The 20,422-nt window shown below is 35.5% G+C and overlaps 1 protein-coding gene and 1 pseudogene across 2 annotated transcripts; both read left to right on the forward strand.

Moving 5' to 3' along the window:
• Positions 1-1,846: 1,846 nt before the first annotated feature.
• On the forward strand, positions 1,847-2,933 carry LOC100775739 (protein WVD2-like 7; annotated as a pseudogene).
• Positions 2,934-5,865: 2,932 nt separating this feature from the next.
• On the forward strand, positions 5,866-14,770 carry LOC100806381 (probable serine protease EDA2). Of its 2 annotated transcripts, none has more exons than XM_003547903.5 (13): positions 5,866-5,991; positions 6,059-6,336; positions 7,142-7,267; positions 8,039-8,194; positions 9,228-9,410; positions 9,548-9,664; positions 9,791-9,844; positions 9,947-10,018; positions 12,720-12,925; positions 13,058-13,152; positions 13,574-13,648; positions 14,222-14,305; positions 14,554-14,770. In XM_003547903.5, exons 2-13 carry the CDS (start codon positions 6,145-6,147, stop codon positions 14,664-14,666), a joined length of 1,473 nt encoding a protein of 490 aa, XP_003547951.1. In that variant the 5' UTR covers positions 5,866-5,991; positions 6,059-6,144; the 3' UTR covers positions 14,667-14,770. The 2 variants fall into 2 exon arrangements, with proteins under 2 accessions (XP_003547951.1, XP_014624399.1); XM_014768913.3 differs by having other exon boundaries at positions 5,888-5,991; positions 6,097-6,336.
• Positions 14,771-20,422: the final 5,652 nt, after the last annotated feature.

Consider the following 20,422-nt stretch of genomic DNA (forward strand, 5'->3'; position numbering starts at 1 on the left):
AATCAAATGGAAGTCCCGGACTGGTTGGTGCTCCCCATACGAGATCCAACAGACATCCAGAATTCGGAGTCGGTCCAGGCGCTCCCTGTACGCCGGTGTACGTATGCTCTTCACGGTCTTCTTCATCACAATCCACCTACAGGCACGCGGCGAATCCTCGTCATAGTCCTGATCAACAGTGGACTTCGCGACTGAGGGAAAGTGCTCCTATATCCAGCACTACAAAGGTAACATCAAAATGATAAACATTAGTAATGAAAGTCTAACAAAATTTAAAGTTAAACATTGTTGAACCTCAACGATTGAAAAACATGTTTGTTACCTACAACAGTGTGATGTAACTGCCAAGCTGTCGGCTGCTGCTGATAGAGGCATTTTTCAGCTGGTCGTACATATGCACCAGGGCAGCCACTCCCCAGGCGTACCTCTCAGTCTGACTGAGGTCACAAAGGGCCTCCAAATACACAACATGCACATTGGTTGCACTCTTGTTAGCAAACAGAGTGCAACCCAGAAGATAAAGAAGATATGCGCAAGTCGCAGCTGTCCAATGACCTGCCTGGCATTGGCGCTCGTAGATATCACGTACCCATTGTAGGCGTACGTATGGTCCACGACACTGCCTTGTCTCAGCCCTGACAGCCTCTGCAGAGACCATCAATAAGTCCACCAGCATCTGAACTAGACGTCTCCCGGTGCCACCGCTCGAAAAACGAGGACAAACGTCCCCGATCGCCAGTGTCTATCGAACACGCGATCAGAGGACTTAGTCCTGTCCCAGCAACTAGTCCCTCAATGGCAGGGACAGGCCTGCCTAAACTATGGACCTTCCTCCCGTGAGAGGATAACTTCAACTCAGGACGCTCCTGAATTGAAATATAAAGGAACACAAAATTTGTTAAAATCATCATTTAAAGGAAAACTAATTTCAATCATAAAGTATAATTAACAAGTAACTAAAAATAAATATTATAAATACCTCTCCCGTCCATACGCTGCAAGCAACGTGATCAGCATACTAGGTCAGCACGAATGGGTCGCTCGGACCACCCGAAAATCCCTCATGCTCATCCTCAGCAGCCTGCGCGCCTGTGTCTGCAGGAATGTTTGCCCCATTGTCCTCTACATCAGCTGGTGCCATCGGGACATCCGGAAATACGTCAACCTCTACATCTGGCGCAGGGACCACTGGCTCATCGTGCACCGTAGTCACAGGTACTCGCTGCCTCCGTGCGGATGCGGTAGGTCGTCGACGCTGTGGAGCATCATTGGAATCATCACGATCTCCTATGCCCACACCTCTGCCAATAACGTGACCTAAGGCACGACCTAATCCTCTGGTCCTAACCATGATCTGCAAATGAGTACCGCAAATTTCATCACTGATTTCATTCACTCAAATTTCATTGGTCTAACACAAATTTCATTGACTCAAAGTCATGCAAGTTGTCAGGTTTTCATTGACTGTAGGGCTGTCATTCAGTCTACTATTTATTTGCAAAGTTCTCGGCATTACAATTATGTATTTGAAAAGTTTAGTTTAAGTTTAGTTTAAGGTTTTTTAAGTTTCTCTCTAAATTTAAAACTCTTTAAAATATGATTTTTTTTACAGATTTAAAATGTATTTGTTAAAATTTGTTGATTCCCCAATTTATATTTGTTAAAATTTATTGATTCCCCAATTTAAAACTCTTTAGCATGGACAATGACTGATTTGTTGATTCCCCAATTTATATTTGTTCAAATTTGTGCTTTTGGTGTTATTGTGAATTGTCTTTATGTTGGTTCCTTGTATCTACGCAGAGTTTTTGTTTTTGTGTTTTGTTTATGCCTTTTCTTTCTGTTGTGTAAGCAGATGGGGGAGACAACAACTTCCAATCCTGCTTTGCAAGTGTCTGTTTCATTTGGTAGATTTCAGAATGATTCTTTGTCTTGGGAGAAATGGTCTGCTTTCAAACCAAACAAGTACTTGGAAGAAGTTCAGAAGTGCGCCACTCCTGGATCAGTTGCTTAGAAGAAAGCTTACTTTGAAGCTCATTTACAAGAATGTTTCAGCTCGGAAAGCCAAATTGTTGGCTCAAGCGAAGCATAAGGAGAAAGATTCTCCTAGATCACAACATCAAAATGGTGAAGATATGAGTTGTAACACTTGTTGGACTGATGCAGAATGTGGTGATACTCAAGGTTCTATGGAAGGGGTTAAGGTTAAGCAATAAACCAATTCAATTGGTGAGATTGTTAGGACCGATGAGAATAATTTGGAGGAGGATGTTGTAGTTTCAAGAGATTATTAGGGTTCATCCGTTGAAGGAGAGAAAGAGAATGAAGAACTAGAAAGCAGATCAGGTAGTTCCCAAATAGAGAAACTTGAAGAAGTTGTCTGCGTTGAACAAGGGAGAAGTAAAGAAGAAAGTCCTAACGTTGAAGCTAAAGATGTTAAGGAAATTCCACACAATGTAAACAAAGAGCCTGCACAGGCTTCAGAAATTGAAGCAAAATATGTGACATTGGATCATCCAAAGGTATCTAAGAAGGTATGCTTTAATTCATGTATTCAACAAATTTTGATCACTGGATCATCCTCTAATATTATTTACCTATAATTGAGGGTAATCAGATAAATACGAAGGCATACTTACATGTGACTATAGCTTTGGTTAGCTTCTTTATACTATTTTCAAGTATGAATAAATCTAACCAGGAATGCATTTCACATGGATAGGGATTTGTAACAGATTTTGGGTACCCATGGTACCATGATAATATATATTTTGTTTGCTGTTTTTTTATATAAAAAATATCTATTTATCCACATTTCACTAAAAAAAAAATTTATGCAGACATGTTTGTCCTAATCATGTTACTTTTGAACTTAATTTGCTGAGGTTGTATGGGCGTTTGAATCAGTTTTTTGATATGACATTCAGTTCTAAGTGGTAATTACATAAAAGGCAATTACATATTTGCATTAAATCAAATTGAAACAATTGATATTCTCCAAAATGACACTATTTATCAAATATTTAGCATACATTCAGAGGTGATCCTAATAACCAAAATTCCTAATTTAAAAAAAAAAACTCACAATGTATCAAATATTTGGCAATTTTTAAAATGAAGCTTTGAGTGTTACGGATCAAGTGATCCGGAACATGCTTACGGATCAACGTGATCCGTAATATTCATAGGTCCACTTTCAGATAAGCATTCTACGCTATCGTCGGCAACAATGGTGGAAATGACAGGGTCACAACGCTTACCTCGACGGTGGACGGTGACGAAGCTCCCTCGACGGTGGACGGCGGCGTTGCTCTTCGCGGAAGCCTCCTCAATGCACCACGGCAACCTCCTATTCACGGCAACAATGGTGGCAAACTCCTCAACGAAGAAGAAGAACCTCTTCCCGCAACCTCCTCTTAACGGCAACGAAGAAGAAGAAAACCGAAACGGCCGGTGACGTGAGGAAGAAGAAGCAAAAAGCAGAAAGAAGAAGCAGAAAAACTGCAGGAAGAAGAAGGGAAAACGCGGGGCGAGAGAGAGAGTCTCGAGTTAATTTTTTTAAAAATAACTGAGGGGTATTATGGTCTTTTCACTACAAGTGCTGGTTGCACCAACAAAAATGCTGGGTGCACCTAGCAGCACTCATGTGTAAACTACTAGGCCAATGAGGCAATTGCCTTGAGCCCCTAATTATTTTTGGCATCAAAATTTTCCACACTTCTTCAATAAAATATTTATTATTAATTTAAATGAATAAGTGATAAAATTGTTAATATGACAATTATTTACTATTATTTTTTATTAGTAAGACTATATAATCTTGAGATATCAATATAAAGTATTACTATAAATCATTTAAGTGTAATTTTATTATAAATTTAAAATGTTAAAATTTTTGTACTCTACTAAAAGAAAAGCTATTAACATTAGTATAGAGTTTAAATTTTTTTTGAAGGAATCTATGATCTATATATTAAGAATATATTTTTTTGAAAACATTGTGTTGGTGATAAAGAGACTCAAGTATATTTGAAGATACCAATCCTTTGAAACTTGATGAGCATGCCTATATATATGGGATTTATTGTTGTTAGATTAGCTTAGGATAACATGTAATAGGTTTTAAGTTCTATAGTATTTAATCCTTGATCCAATTCCAAAATGTGTCTAAGTGAAGCTAAGACTTAGGGAGCGTTTGGAAGGGATTTTTTTTTTTAATTTCCTGAGAATTTAAGGTCGAGAATCTTAGGTTCTGTTTGAAGTGATTTTTTATTTTCGATTTTGAATCTTGGTTTTTGTTTCAGTTTATTGTAGGTTGAGAATCTTATGTTTTGAGTTTATAAGTTTCAGTTTATTTTTCACTTGTTGGTTCAAAAGTGAGAGCTCAAAAGGGCACATTGATGGGTAGAAAATTTGAGGTGAAAAGAATTGAATGAAATAAGGACTAGGAATTTGGGCAAATTCTCCAAGGAACCACACTTAGCATTCCCAGCAGCACTAAAATTCATAAATTGATTTCTACATTTCCTCAATCTCAGCCCATCAACATCCCCAATCGCAGTATTCAAATCCACACCCAACCTCTCCAACTCGGTGCTCCCAATTTTCCTCTTCTCGCTCTCACTCCGAAACGAGAGTGGCGTGAAGGGAAGGGTGAGCGTGACTGTTTAGGGTAAAGGGTAGCAAACAGAAATAATAATCAATAAACTAATTTTTGTTCTGTTTCAAATTGAGTAAAAATTGTTTTAAAAAGATGAAAAGAACCAACTCATGTTTTTGTTTCGAAATTGCTTGCATTTTTAAACAAAAAATAAAAAGATGATAACCAACCCCAAACGGATCTTAGTTTTCTATCTTTGTTATCTAATTTAAAAAATAACATTTCTTGAAAAGAGTGTTTTTCGAGAATATTTTTTAACTAATTTCTCATAAAGAAGTAAAAATCTAACCTACGAAGTTAATATTTTGTTTTACTATATTAGAAAATTATCATGTTATTCTTGTTAGATTAAGTGATGTGGTAAATAATTAAAGTAATTAGTAAAAAATATCATTAACTCTTTGATAGTAAGAAAATTGATATAAATATTTCAAAAAATATTTATAACTAACCAAACACATTTCGTTTATCTCCAAAAATCATAATTCTCATATTCATGATTCTTGAGAAAAATGAGAAAATGTGCTTATTTATAAACTGATAAATTTTTTTTTTTATTTTAGAAAAAGATCTAAACTAATCCAGATTTTTAGTAAGAGGTGAGTAAAATTTGACTAATGATTGTTAATCTTCACTTCAATATAGTCTAATCATTTAATTAAAAAATATTTAATCTATTTAAATGTTTTTGCATATGATATGATATACTATTTCACAAAAAAAATGATATGATATACTAGATTATTTAATTATTAAATACTATCACTAACATGTACTTTATTAAAATTAAAATGTTTAAGTTTCACTTGATTTATTAAAATTATGACACTAGATAAGATAAGAAGACCAGAACATAATAAAATGATAAGTTATAAGATAATCTTTTTATATATCATTTGATGAATAATCAACGATCCAAGAAAAATAATACAAAATTTATTAAAATATTTAATATTAATTATCTTAATATAATTAATATAAAATTTAATGAGTTTTCTGAAATAAAAATAGAGAGTTTAAAATTAAAAAAAATGAATATTTCCTTTTAATTAATTATTATTTTTTGATAATTAAAAAGATATTTGCTTGCTTTATATCATCTCCTAATCTTTTTTCAAATAAAATCGTAAAACAAAAATATTTATAGTAACTATATTATAACTTTTAACGAATCAATTGTACCTAGTTTAGTTATCGACTACTATCGAAACAAAGTTTATATTTCTGATTAACTAAATTTTAAAATTAAAAAAAATTGTCAGTTCCATTTTATTACCACGCGTCTCTCTCAAGTCTTCACGTAGAAGTGAAGTCTGACAAGCAAGAAGCAAGTAAGCAACTTCATTTTCTTTTTCTTTTTTATTTCCTTCAGTCAATGTCTCTGTATCCATATTTCAGGTTGGTAAAAACGCTGCAATAATATTCTATTTTCAAAGGGAAACCCAAAAACTGAAGCGCGAGGAAGCTAAAAGTAGCAACGAGGGATGAGAGAACAAGAGGATTGGAGGATTACGACAGCGCTGTTAACGTTGTTGTTGGTGTTTGTTTCTTCTTTTCCGGCGTTGAGCTACGGAGTTGTTCCTCCTCGTACTCTGCTCAATAAGCTGTCTCAGGGCAGTTATCTCACCACTCAGGAGCAATGGTTCAATCAAACCCTCGATCACTTCTCTCCCTATGTATCTTTCTCTCTCTCAATCTCTCTCTTTTTCTCTTTAAATGCAAAATAGAAGTAAAGTTCTTAGCTTACATGATAGATAGTTGTAAAGTGCAACCCTTGATTTTACTGTGGGTGGGAATTAATTTTAGATGCTGAAAGTTTTATAAGCTAAGGAGAAATGTTGAGTGGATTATAGTTCTTTCTCTCTCTCTCTCTCTCTCTCTCTTTTTTTTTTTTTTGATTTTGGTTCTTTCAACTTGCATCAAAATATGCTCGTCACCAATTTGATTGTTCCTGCTTAACCAGTAGTCTTGAATTCGAGTCTTATGCAACTGCATGAAATATTCAGAGGGAGACGTTTTTAATGGTCCTATCTCGAGTATGGTTGCATCAAGTGCAAAATACTCATAAGCAAAAATAACTAATTTCACACCTAAAGTTAGTTGATATCATTTAATTTTCCTAATTTCAATTAAAAAATAAGATTGTTTTTAAAATGTCCTTCATTGGAACTTGCTATGGTGAGTCAAAAGAAGTTATTGAAAATAGAATTATAATTAAATGAAAAGTGTTTTCGGAATGAGAGCATTAAATAGGACAAAATTAGTCAAATTTGCTTATATTTAAGTCCAACATACAAGACCACCTTTTGCTTATATATGAGTCCAGAGGGAGGAGTATGTGTTAGCAAAAAAATAATATGCTCCTGTGTTTTCTTTCTTAAGAAAATAATAATAAAAAATGGGATTGTTTGGTGTATTTACCTCATATGTTTATCGAATTCTGATGCTGTTAGTTGTGCGTATTTGGTTGTTGCACCACAGGATCACCATCAATTCCGTCAACGTTACTTCGAGTTTCTAGACTATTTCCGGATTCCTGATGGACCAATTTTCTTGGTAATCGGTGGTGAAGGTCCATGTAATGGGATAACAAATGACTATATTGGTGTAAGTTGCAACCCTTGGTCCAAATTTTTGTTATTGATTAAGCAACTCTTGATTTCAAGACTCAATACCAAATATTGTAAGATCATAAGTTTTGGCACCATCACAATTCTTTGTCTATTGTTGTGAGCAACAGTAAGGAAAAGGGTAGTCATCTACATTACAAATTTTGTGTTTTTCTCTCTGTCCTAGCACATATATTAGATAGTCCCCATGTATTTATTTTCTATGAGGAGGTAGACAAAATTTAAATATGACCACACATTAAAAATTAAGGTTCATCCCCCCTCCAAGGAGAAATTATTCGACAGTTCATAACCACCAGCTCTTTGTAGTCTCAACCAATGTTTGTATAACACATTCAAATTTTACAATTTATGAAAAGAATTTAATAACATTTGATTACATGTCATATGAATATTAATTGGGAACATGGTGGTCGAGAAGACTATCTAATAATTTCTCCCCAACAAGACTTACTTTTCTTTTTGTTCCAATAAAATAAGAGGAGTGTTAGCAACACAGTCTCTAATACACTTCTTCTAATGCATGCTCTACTATTGGTTAAAATATATTGGAAATTATGAAATCAAGAGCGAGACTTATTAATTAAGAAGTGAGACCCACAAATTTTTGTGATTTCCAATATATTTTAGTCGATAGTGAATGTGTTCTAAAGAGTGTTGCTAGCATTTCTCAATAATGATGTGGCTCTTGTCAAGAAAAGATAATAATATAAACTAATTTCCATGCGTTATTTTATTTTCTCTATAGGTACTGGCAAAGAAGTTTGGAGCAGCTATGGTTACTCTTGAACATCGCTACTATGGAAAGAGTTCCCCATTTAATTCTTTGGAGACAGAAAATTTGAAATATCTTTCATCCAAGCAGGCACTCTTTGATTTGGCTGTTTTTCGTCAGTATTATCAGGCAAGTTTGAAATTTTTAGAATACTAAAGAAACATAGGTAATACAAGGCATTGGCATTGTTCACATATAAGATGCTTGGAACCAAAATTTCAAAAAGCTGTAAATGTTTACTGAAAGGGATTTGTGTAATTTGTGAATGACATTCAGATGTAGATTAATGTCATCAATGATCAGTGGTATTTCCTCATTGTGTCACCCAGCCTATTTCATAAGGTTGGGTGACATCTGACCTAGTTATATATAATTCACCAAATGCATTATATAGATCATACACAATTGACCTCATGTAATCCCCTGTTCACCCATGATACTCCACAATCTAGGAGTTACTACCCACAACTACTCATGGGCATCTGATATATATGAGGCCTCCATTGCTTGGAGGGTCAGATTTCAATATTTCCTAATATGACTTATCGAGGTCCATCTTCGACTTAGGCTGAATCACCGAGGATCAGTGTAAAACTAGTCGCATTGAGATAATTGTCATATGATGTTTTCTGTTACTCAATTTAGTGAATTTACCTAATTATGTTGATTAAAACAAGTTGAATTGCATTTGCATGCAGTATAAGAAAGATATGTTGGAGAATCCCAATTGGCTCTTGAGACTTCAAAATTATTATCAACGAAGAAACAAAATTAATTGGAATCATAAGAACAGGAGATCATATTGATCCTCAGCAATTATTGCTTGTGTTCTCAGCCGGGGCTTGGAATATGTGATGATTCTGACTGGTTTGTGGATAAAAGTAAAATATGTGCATGCATTACTTTCCAGTTCTACAGTTTCCTGCATGCTTGTTTGATTATATCTAATGCATATATGGTAAACCATCAAGCAATGTCTTTGTGTTTCTTCAATACTTTATAGCTGTTGGTTTATCATATTTCCATCTTCTGTTTGTTTTTTCACTTCAGTTCTAGTTTTTTTATGGTATAAGTCAATTTTTTTAAACAATTCATTGTTGTATATGGTGTTTGTTAGATTGCTACTCATTTTATTTGATTTCTTGCTGTCATTTTCATGTAGGATTCCTTAAATGCAAAGCTTAATAGAACAAAAACTGAAAACCCCTGGTTCGTTTTTGGTGGCTCATATGCTGGAGCACTCAGTGCATGGTTCCGTCTCAAGTTTCCCCATTTAACATGTGGAAGTCTGGCAAGTTCTGCAGTTGTTCTTGCTGTTTATAACTTCACAGAATATGATCAACAGGTGAACATAGTTATTTTTGTTTCACATACATCTTTTGTTTTTTCTATTCTAGATGCTAAAATAAGTCAAAGTTCCCTTTTATTCAATTTCAGTCAAATTTTGAATTTAGTTGAGTGAGTTCTATCTTTCACATGCAGATTGGTGAGTCAGCAGGTGCTGAATGTAAAGCAGTATTACAAGAAACTACTCAACTCATTGAGCACAAACTTGCAACCAATGGAAAGGAACTAAAGGCATCTTTTAATGCAGATGATGTAAGATCTGTTCCTTTACTCTTGCAGAAGTAAATTATACTTCACCCATAAACATGAATCCTGTTGCCAAGTAGACTATCTAGTATGATTGTCATGTTGCATTCTGACTTTTTCCCTGCTTTGCAGCTCGAAAAAGATGGAGACTTTATGTATTTAATTGCTGATGCTGCTGCTGTAGCAGTAAGCATTATGACTTTAGCTGTTACTTTTAATTCATTTCCATCTCTTATATTCAAATTCACTATGTTGTCTTCTCTTTTTCTGGTTTTTTGAATGTTACAGTTTCAATATGGTAATCCTGATAAAGTATGCAAGCCTATGGTTGAAGCAAAGAATGCTGGAGAGGACTTGGTGGTATTGTTTTCAATCTCTGTCCTTTTCCAGAATATCATGAAATTGCTCAATTAGACTTCTTTTTTTTTTTTGGAGGGAAGGGATATGGGTGATTTAAATATAAATTACAAACTACCTGATTTTTTCCCCATTGCTCACCATTTGCTAGTAAATAGTTTGCATTTTGTTTTCGTTTCTTCCTTCTGTCACTCTAAATTATAGTTTTTAGTCCTGTAAAATTCTTAGTCATATTATACAACTCTAGTCAGGAAAGGATCCATTCTATCTCTCACATTGCATGAAAGCTGGGGCATAAAGTCTCAAATTAGAATATGATGTCCTCTGTAATGATATGCATGGTTCTTGGTTTATGTTTATGTATGTCCCTTGTGGTTGTCACTTGTGTTTACATTAGATAATCAATGATTGCCTTTATTCTAGCCTTCATTTGTTAGAGGGCTAGCTGGCCCTGTCACAGCGAAAAGGTTGTTGTGTTCTGTTGTGACCTAGAGTTCAAAAGTTCAAATCCTGGAAATAGCCTCTCTGCTTCGGGAGTGGGGGGAGTAAGGTTGTGTATATCTATCCTCTCCATACCATAAGTCTTAGGATAAAGGAGGAAGAGAAAGTTAGAATATTAGTTTGTTTGTCAGTTAGAGGGGGTTTGTGTGACAAACTAGAGGATTTAGGGAAGGGGATTCATTCTGTATTGTTGACATTTGGGAATTGGTCAGTGCTCAGTTGTGAAAGGGGAAAGATCTCTATTTTTTAATCTAGGTTTATAGAAACTCATAGTCTCCTAACACACACTGTATGGCATCAGAGACTATCCTAGATTTGTTATTGTGCCACTTGTATTTGTTCACTCTTGACAAATGTAGGGTTGAGTTAGGCCTTAAGTGCAAATTTTAAGATGATATGAGTCTATCCCAAATCTTTATCTGGCCACTGATTTGGGCCACTCACATTTGTCCACAGCTCCATGCTCCAAATGTCCAATTTTAGGTGTGAGAGGGTGTGTTTATTGGAGAACTTTCTTTGCAATTGCGTTGCATATATCTTGGTAGAGGAGGAATGAATTCATTTTTAAGGCAACCAAGTGGAATGTGACGGAGGTTATTGAGAGGATTTCTAGTTTCGTGACATCTTGTGTGGCTGCTAACTCCCGCAGTGATATACTTGTTGACAACAGTGGCAGCATTCATGGGACTCACGACATTAGATGGGAAGCTCTAGATGTAGGACAGGTGGCTCTTAATTGTGATGCTAGTGTGATGGATCATGGTGCCAAGGCTTCTTGTGGAGGGGTTATTTGTGATAATTTTGGTACCTTCATTTATGGGTTTTCCGCAAAGCTGGGATCATGTACCATTCTCATGGCTGCGCTTTGGGCTATTTTCCATGGCCTTAAGCTTGCTTGGGAAAGAGGGTTTTGTAGTTTCAACTATCAAGTTGCAATCGGATTCTTTAGGGGCTATTAATCTTTTGATTAAAGGCTGTAGCCACTGCCATTCTCATCCTTGTTATATGTTGGTGAAGAATATTCATGGCATTCATAAATTTGAAGGTAATATTTTACGGGTGCATGTTCGTTGCGAGGCAAATCAAGTTGCTGACAAGCTAGCTGAGAATGACATGTTTTCATTAAGTGATTATTATCTTTTTGATATACTGCCAAATTTTATTTGTAACTCTATTTTAGCGGATGCTACTTGTATATCTTTCCCTAGAGGTTCTAGGTGATAACAAATGCATTTCGCCAAAAAAAAAACGATGTGTTGAGATTCCATATTGACCAGAGATATAACCAGTGTAATCCTTATAAGGTTTGGGTAGTCCTCATCTTATAAGTCGATTTTGTGGGGTTGAGTTCATCCTTAAGCTCAAATTCTAAGAGGGTAAATGGGAAAATCTGCAAACCAAGCTTATTTTTGGATGTAATGGGTCAAGTCCAAGCCTACATAATAGAGACTACCCACAATCACTCTCTTGCAGTTCCAGCCATAGCATAAATCTGAACAAGACAACGTAGATGATTACCTAGTTTTTGCCATAGGGGTTATAAAGTTGGCTTGGTGGTTAAGGGGGAGAGGTCATGGACTCATGGGTTTGAATCCCCCCGGTACTAACAACTAACACTGGCTGATCACAAACAAAAAAAAAAATTCTGCCATTAACGTTGGTCCTTCTACCCTGTCAAGATCTTATGCTGGAAATTATAGGAGTCAAGCTACACACTGTTGAGCATGAGGAATTTTTGGGAGGCTATAAATTGAAAAGAATTGCTCATTCTCTTAACACTACAGTAAAACCCATAATGGTATTTCCTATATTATTCATTTTTTAGATTCCAACCTTGAGGACAAAGTTGAATTTCAGGGGGTGGTATTGATAGGGTAAATGGGGAGGTTAGAATATTAGATAGAGGGGTTTAGAGTGATAAATAAACAAATGAATAGGAGGATGTAGGGAAGGGGGTCAGTCTGTATTGTTGGCATTTGGGAATTGACCAGGTGTGCAATTGTGGAAGGGGAAAACCTTGGAGGAAAAATCTATTTTCTTTATTTTGTTCTTTGGCAATCAAGAAATACAAATTTCTCGGCATTGGGTTATCCTTTTACATTCATTTGTCAACACATATCCCTATTCCTCTCTCTCCCTCTGTGGCGAGTTGTGTCTTTCTTGACTAGTACATCTGATGGAAACTATATAATTCAATATGCAGGATGCTTATGCCAAATACGTCAAAGAGTACTACATTGGAACCTTTGGTGTTAATGTGCAGACTTATGACCAGGAGTACTTGAAGAAAACTGCTATCAATGAAGACAGTTCTACTCGATTATGGTGGTTTCAAGTTTGCACTGAAGTTGCATTCTTTCAGGTGGCTCCATCAAATGATAGTATACGCTCCTCAGAAATTGATGCAAAGCAAGTTCCTCATCCTCACTGTTCACTTTATATACTCCTCTATTGACAGGATTCTTTCCTCTTATTTAATATTTCATTATTACACTATTCTTTAATATTTGCGGTTGTTGATTCTTTTCTCATGCATTGCAGATACCATATGGACCTTTGCAAAAATATCTTTGGAGAGGGCATCTTTCCTGATGTTGATGCAACTAATTTATACTACGGAGGCACAAAAATTGCTGGTCTAGAAGCTTATCTATGCCTGAATTTTTGTTCTCTTTTTTTCCGTCATTTAAATAAGACATGCAAATTTTTTATAAAGAAATGTGCTTTTATGACTCTTACGTTACCATTACCTCTTATTTTAATATATATCTCTAGGCCTTGTTGATTGTTATCCTGATTCCTGAACACAATCCAGAAAGTCATTTTGAAAATGAATTTTCTCTTTTATGTTTACATATTTCAATCAAAACTATGTACATACCATAAAAAGTTAGTTTATTAAACATGTATTCTTCAGCATAAAACTTCTTTATGGCATCTTATGTCTGGATGCTACATATTTTGCATTCTATGTTTTTACTCTGAATGTACTATTATACGAAGCGTCTTGAATTTGACCTGATTTCATGCATCCTTTTGTGTTATGTACATGGACAGGTTCGAAAATAGTATTTGCAAATGGCTCACAGGATCCTTGGCGTCATGCGTCCAAACAAACTTCATCTCCTGATCGTGAGTTACCATATAATTTTTCATGAATTTAGACAATAACATTCTTGGGAGGGCGAGCCCTGGTGCAGCGGTAAAGTTGTGCCTTGGTGACTTGTTGGTCATGGGTTCGAATCCGGAAACAGCCTCTTTGCATATGCAAGGGTAAGGCTGCGTACAACATCCCTCCCCCATACATTCGCATAGCGAAGAGCCTCTGGGCAATGGGGTACGAAGAAGTTTAGACAATAACATTCTTTATCCTTGCCATCTCAGTTGCAATATGTCAAAACTGTATTTCTTGAGTCCCTGGTGAATTATTTATTTGATGGCTATCAAGTGACAAATGAGTGGCTCATACTTAAGTGTAATTTTTTGTGCTCAGTTGCTTGAATGTTAGCTGCATGATGTTGGGTTTGGCTCAGATGGGATCTGGTAGTATTCTTAGGTTTGTTTACAGATAGAGGAAGGGAGTGGGAAAAAGTTCTTAATCATGTGATACAATCATAAAATATAGTGTTCTTCCTTCATGAAATATAGTATTTTCAATTCGTTCACTGAATGCTGCCTAATTGTTATATATATTAACCCTTTCAGTGCCTTCCTACACCATCACATGTAGCAATTGTGCCCATTGTACTGATTTTCGAGGATGTCCTCAATCTCCTTTGGTCCTTGAAGGTATGCATAACATTTCCACTCCAATTATTGTCATTATGAAATGTTGCCAATTTAGAACATGCAATTTACAAAAGTTAGCTTCATATTATCCCGTCAATTACTTGATGATAATGATTCCTTCTCTCAATTGCACGGTTGTTAACTAAAATAAAATAATAATATTATAGCAAGCAGCAATCAAATTATGTGATCAATGATTGTGCTGAGTAAACTAACATTCTGAATTTCTGGTTGTGAATTTTGTTCAGGTAATGAGAAGAACTGCTCCTCACCTGATGCAGTTCACAAAGTAAGGCAACAGATTACAGAACATATGGACTTGTGGCTATCTGAGTGCCAAGAAGGCAGCAGTTATATATGATCACTAGTATGTTAACCCACGCACTGAAATGAATAAAGTAATAAATTAGTATACACTAATTTCATCCTTCATGATCATTATATATTTAAAAATAGATATGGAAACATGTGCCACTTTATTTATTTGGGGATTGTTGATGGCGAGGGTGGTTCGTAAATTATAGAAACTTGGCAAAATCGACTAGTACAGAAGGTCATGCTATAGTTTATGAAAAAGTTTCAATAAAAAAAAATCATTTTAATAGTAAATAAAATGGGTAAAGAAATAGAAACGATAAGAAACTGACTTGTGTCCAGTCAGGCATTTCTTTATAAGAGATGGATGTTATGAAATATATTATTATTGTTATTTAACAAAGTGATCAAATATAAGGCACAACAAAAAAGTTTTTCCTCAAGACATTCTCACGAGTTATGGTACTTTAGTTTCATCTCCAACTAATGGTGCCACTCCTACCATTTGTTCATAAAACGTTGCCTGTTTGATGCCTCTGATGGAAGGGAAAAAGGAAAAAACTTAGATACCATATCATCTGTACTGTTGATATTGTTCTCTAATTAGATTTAGAGTTTCACCTCGGTAAATAGTCTCAATAAAATAAGTGCACAGAAATCAATAAATTTATAAATCACCAATTTGAAAGAAATAATATCTTGATAACTTATAAAAAAGTATAAGTAGAAATAAAATGTCTGGTAAATGTAAAAAAAAAAAGATAAAATATGTTTTCCTTAAATTTTTTATATAGATTTTAGTTTCCAAAAAAAAAAAATCGTACTTTCTCGATATTTAAAACATGTTATTTTTTATTTTAATATCTAACTCCATTAAAGGATTAATGGATTGATGGCCTGGTTAACAAAGTGTGATGTTAACATTAGATATTTTGGATAATGTGATATCTACATGCTCGTCAATGGTGGATTTAGATAATATTTAGAGGGGACAAGAAAATGGTTTATAATAAGAAAATTATTATAAAATTTTGCAGAATACATAATTTCATAATAAAAAATTAAATTTATTATATCTCTTGTAACTTTCTAAATTCATTAAAAAAAGAAAAAAAATTTATAATTATCTAATCACAACTTACCATATATGATAAGTTTGTTGATTTTTAAAATAATTATCTTAAAGTAATTTAAATAATTATTCGTTATTGGATAACAATATAAAACTATTTTGCACGGTCAATGCATAAATATTCGACTCTTAAAAAATGTCTTCTACAGGCAACATAAATTTTTACTAGGACATAAAAATTACGGGTTAACTATATTTTTAGTCCATGAACTCTTTCAAGTTTTCACTTTTAGTTCTTGAACAAAAAATTGACCAGTTTTAGTCCGTGATCTTTTTGTTAGTTTGCGTTTTTAGTCCCTACCGTTAAAAGTTGTTAATTGATGAGGCGACATCGATTTTTTTTATTATTATTATATAATTCTATTTTACTTTAGTACATATTATGGCGGTTAAAACTCGCTAGAAAATGCTTGCTCTCGAAGTGTTTGAAACATATTAAACGAATTCTGGCAACTAAAAACCCACATAAACTATTTTTCCCCTCTGATTGAAACCCCTTCTCATCAATCCTCTTCTCAATTAGCAAACGCCCTTCAAATCCCAGCATCACCATCACCAAACTTGTAATCGAAATAGAAATCCCAAAAAAACCCAACATCAACAATACAATATTTAGGATCAAGAAGCCAAAATTAGATCTCGAACCAAACCCCAACCTAAACTAGATCCCACAGTGAGAGCCTCGAGGTCGTTGATTTTGTGTGAGAGAGTGGTGTCAAGATCCATTGCCTTCTCCTCACAGGCATTCCTAGTAAGTTTGGCCTCTACAGTTGGCGTTGTGGAATAACATATTGGTGGCCGCCACGTTGCGAGTACGAAGTTGCGGCGCATGTCCATTATGCTCACTTTGGGTTTTTCTTCAAACTTGTGTTTCGTTCTTGAAATTCTTTATCTTTCACTTGTTGCATGTTATGTGATTCATTCCCATATTTTTTTTTGTTTCCATCCAATAATTCCTTTTCTTGTTTTTTTTATTCTCTCTCTATTTCCCCCCTATTAAATATCTCAATCACACGAATGTGTTCGGTGGTTGCTCCTTTAGAAACTATCTTCTATAAACACCTTTCAATTACAAATCTCAAATCCATTCTTTGTTTATAATCTTTAGCATTATTCAATCAGTTGTTGTTGTTTAAGGTTTTGATCTTTGCTGAATTTTAATCGTTGGATATGTGTTAATTTCACTTATAAGAAATGAAATAAGGGAAAAGATAAGAATTCTTAAGGATGGGGAAAAGAAGAAAGACAATTTTCTAGTGGTTTTTAACTACTAGAAGATGGATTGCCATAAAATGCAATTAAATAATAATAAAATTTTCTTCACGTCATCATTTAACAATAACTTTTAACAGTTGGGACTAAAAACACAAATGGACAGAAAGAGAAGGGACTAAGGCTGGTCAATTTTTTGTTCAGGGACTAAAAGTGAAAACATGTAAAAGTTTAGGGACATCTAAAAATATAGTTAACCCAAAAATAGGCTTGGCAAAATCCCCAAATGAACATTTCCAAAATCCAAGTGTGACACTTGAAAAAAACCCACAAACAACTAAAAAAGAATAGTATAATATAGACCACATCATGCTTCTAGGACATATAAGACAATTATTCTAATTAAGTTAAAAATTTGACAACACTTTAATCTTGGTATTTTAACATATGTGCAAACATTTAAACAACTTTTTGATGACCCTTGTTCATTTTGAAATGAGCTTCATAATATAAGCTTCCAATTACACATATGCCCTAGAAGGCTCTTCATACTCAAATAGGAACAAAACAAGCCTTGGGTTCATTGTCAATGCAGATGCACTTGTTTTTTTTTTTATCAGTAAATATTAGTTTGTTTTATTAGAAATGTCACTAGGAAGGATTCAAACTCCTTCTTAACTTGCTTCAACCACGTTTAGGATAAAGGGTATGAGCATGCTTCCTCTCACTTTCACGTAGCTACCAATATTTTGAGTTATTAGCTGCCTTCTTCTCCAATTTCCTACGCCTATACAAATCAATCAATGCCTTCCTACCCTCATCACCCTTGATCCATTTCACAAATTCTTGGAACTCATTGGGTGGATAGCTAAGGCTAAGGCATATTTCACAGTCTAATTACCCTTTCGAACATGCGTCTCTAGCTCGCTCACATCTCCATGGAAGGTATGACTTAGCACTGGTTCAAGGACCTTTACAATTACACCCCTTAATTGACATGGACTTCGTTTAAGTGCTTCCTCTTGGACCGATATGGTGATCATTAATTTAATAACCTTTTCTCCCAACTTAAGCTCCTCCATCAAATCGATTCTGTGGATGTTTACGTTGAAGCTTTTGAAGTGTTAATGGCTTAAGTTCCTTTGATGTTAGAGGAGGAATATATGGGTGTCTTCCTTAGCGACTTACGTGAGATAATCGAATGGAGGTTTTGGCTTTCGAACCCCCAAATCTCCATTTCCTCATCTTCGTCGCACGTTTGATTGAACACAAGCTCAACTGTTCCAACCATTTTGGTGATGGTTCTTTCAGCTGGCGTACCGTAACTCCGGTCTAATATTCTTCTTCTTTGAATTCGACCCCTCAAGGCAGTGCTCGTATCACTCAGAGAGGTAGGCCAACCTAGTCCGTTACTGGTTCCACTAGGCCAACATATATAGAACCTAGATCCAATTTGTGCCAATCCTATGCTTCAACCTTCCGCAAAGGTACTCATAATCTCTCTTACCATGAATTGATGGACTACAATAGCAAGGGTACTTGTTTCAAATGTGTCCATAATTGGGGCCTAACTCACATTTTCCCCGATAAACATCTTCGGTTACTCATTAGGGAAGAAGATAACCCGAGCGACGAACCCCAGCCCGTTTCTGATGACTCACTGGTCTCCAACAACCATGAAATGGCCTGCCTCGCTCTAGACTATCGTGCTTTGGATCCTTGTGAGTTAGCACGATCCAAAACCATTAAACTTGAAGGAACATTGGTAGGTTATCCGATTCTTCTTCTCGTCGATAGTGGCACCAGTCACAACTTTATTGCTCGAGAAATGGTAGTCATTGCTTATCCTAAGGGGTTTGCCAAGCTCTACCAGTCAGAATTGGCGAGTACATTATTGAGGTCAGTGCCTATGTGCTGGATTTGGGGGGATTCAACTTGGTCTTGGGGATAGAGTGGCTCACCACCTATGGTTGTACTACTATGGATTGGACTAAGAAGATGATGAGTTTCAAATATGAGGATTAGTTGATTACCTTGTAAGGGTACCATATCAGGGATGATCATCATTCTTTGGTTTTGCAAGGCATTACTCAGGGAGCTTCCATGGAACTAGTTGCGCTATGTGAATTGGATTCTCACAACACCCCTATCCTCGAACATCCTAAATTATAGGAAATTATGGACCAGCATGACTCTATTTTTCACCCTCGATAGGGGCTTCCTCCAAAATGCACTCACGACCATTTAATTATCCTATTCTCAGGGAAAAACCAGTGAGTGTCCGCCTATACTGATATGCCTACCACCACAAGGATGAGATTGAATGTCAGGTTCAAGAATTGTTGTCACAGGGTGTCATTCGTCATTCTGTGATCCCTTTTTCTAGTCTAATCATCCTTTTCAAGAAGAAAGATGAGACTTGGCATATGTGTATGGACTTTTGAGCTTTGAACAAGGTCACTGTCTTGGATAAATATCCAATTCCTACAATCAATGAGTTGTTAGATTAATTACATGGATTTCAGATTTTCACCAAGATTGATCTCAAATCAAGCTTCCTTCAAATTCAGGTGCAAGAGGAAGATATCTATAAGACAACATTTTGGACACATGATGATCATTACGAGTATCTCGTCATGCCCTTTGGCTTGGTGAATGCCTCTTCAACCTTCCAAGTCACCATGAACTCAATATTTCACCTACTTTTGCGAAGGTGTGTTTTGGTCTTTTTTGATGATATTTTAATATATAGTCCCGATTGGCTCTCTCATCTTGTTGAAGTGTTTTCAATTTTATCTTGTCATCAATTTATTGCTAATCGCAAAAAATGTTCTTTTAGGTTGTCCTCCATTGATTACTTAGAACATGTTATTTCGGAAAATGGTGTTGAGTTGGACCCTTCAAAGGTGCAAGCAATTCCGGATTGGCTAGTCCTACTTATAGAAAAGGACGTTCATGGATTCTTTGGTCTAATCGGGTATTATCTCGTTTCATTTGGGATTATGGCAAGATTGCCCAGCCTTTCAGCACGCTCACCAAGAAGGATGGTTTCTATTAGGGATCAGAATAGGAGCAAGCCTTTATGCATCTCAAGAAGTGTTTGTCTACCTTCCCGATTCTTGCTCTTCTAGATTTTACCAAGGGCTCCTTTATTGAGTGTGATGCTTCAACCCACAACATTGGGGATGTATTCATGCAAGATCACAACCTTATTGCTTATTTTAGTAAGGCATTGTCAGATAGAACCTTGTCCAAGTAAGTTTATGAGAAGAAGATAATGGCACTTGTGCTATCTGTTCAACATTGGCGTCACTACTTATTGGGCTTCAATTTCAAGGTGTATACTGATCATTGGAGTTTAAAACTCCTTCTACAACAATGCATCACAACCAAAGATCAACAATGTTGGTTATCCAAGCTCTTAGGGTTCCAATTTGAGATTGTTTATAAGCCTAGAC

The sequence above is a fragment of the Glycine max genome, chromosome 16 (assembly GCF_000004515.6).
Source record: "Glycine max cultivar Williams 82 chromosome 16, Glycine_max_v4.0, whole genome shotgun sequence".
NCBI lineage: Eukaryota > Viridiplantae > Streptophyta > Magnoliopsida > Fabales > Fabaceae > Glycine > Glycine max.

Bases quoted from the DNA above. Each gene is read 5' to 3' on its own strand.
- LOC100806381 (XM_003547903.5), top strand. From the start codon at position 6,145: ATGAGAGAACAAGAGGATTGGAGGATTACGACAGCGCTGTTAACGTTG. The intron at 9,845-9,946 runs GTAAGCATTATG...TGAATGTTACAG, and splicing joins CTGATGCTGCTGCTGTAGCA to TTTCAATATGGTAATCCTGA. The intron at 10,019-12,719 runs GTATTGTTTTCA...TTCAATATGCAG, and splicing joins ATGCTGGAGAGGACTTGGTG to GATGCTTATGCCAAATACGT.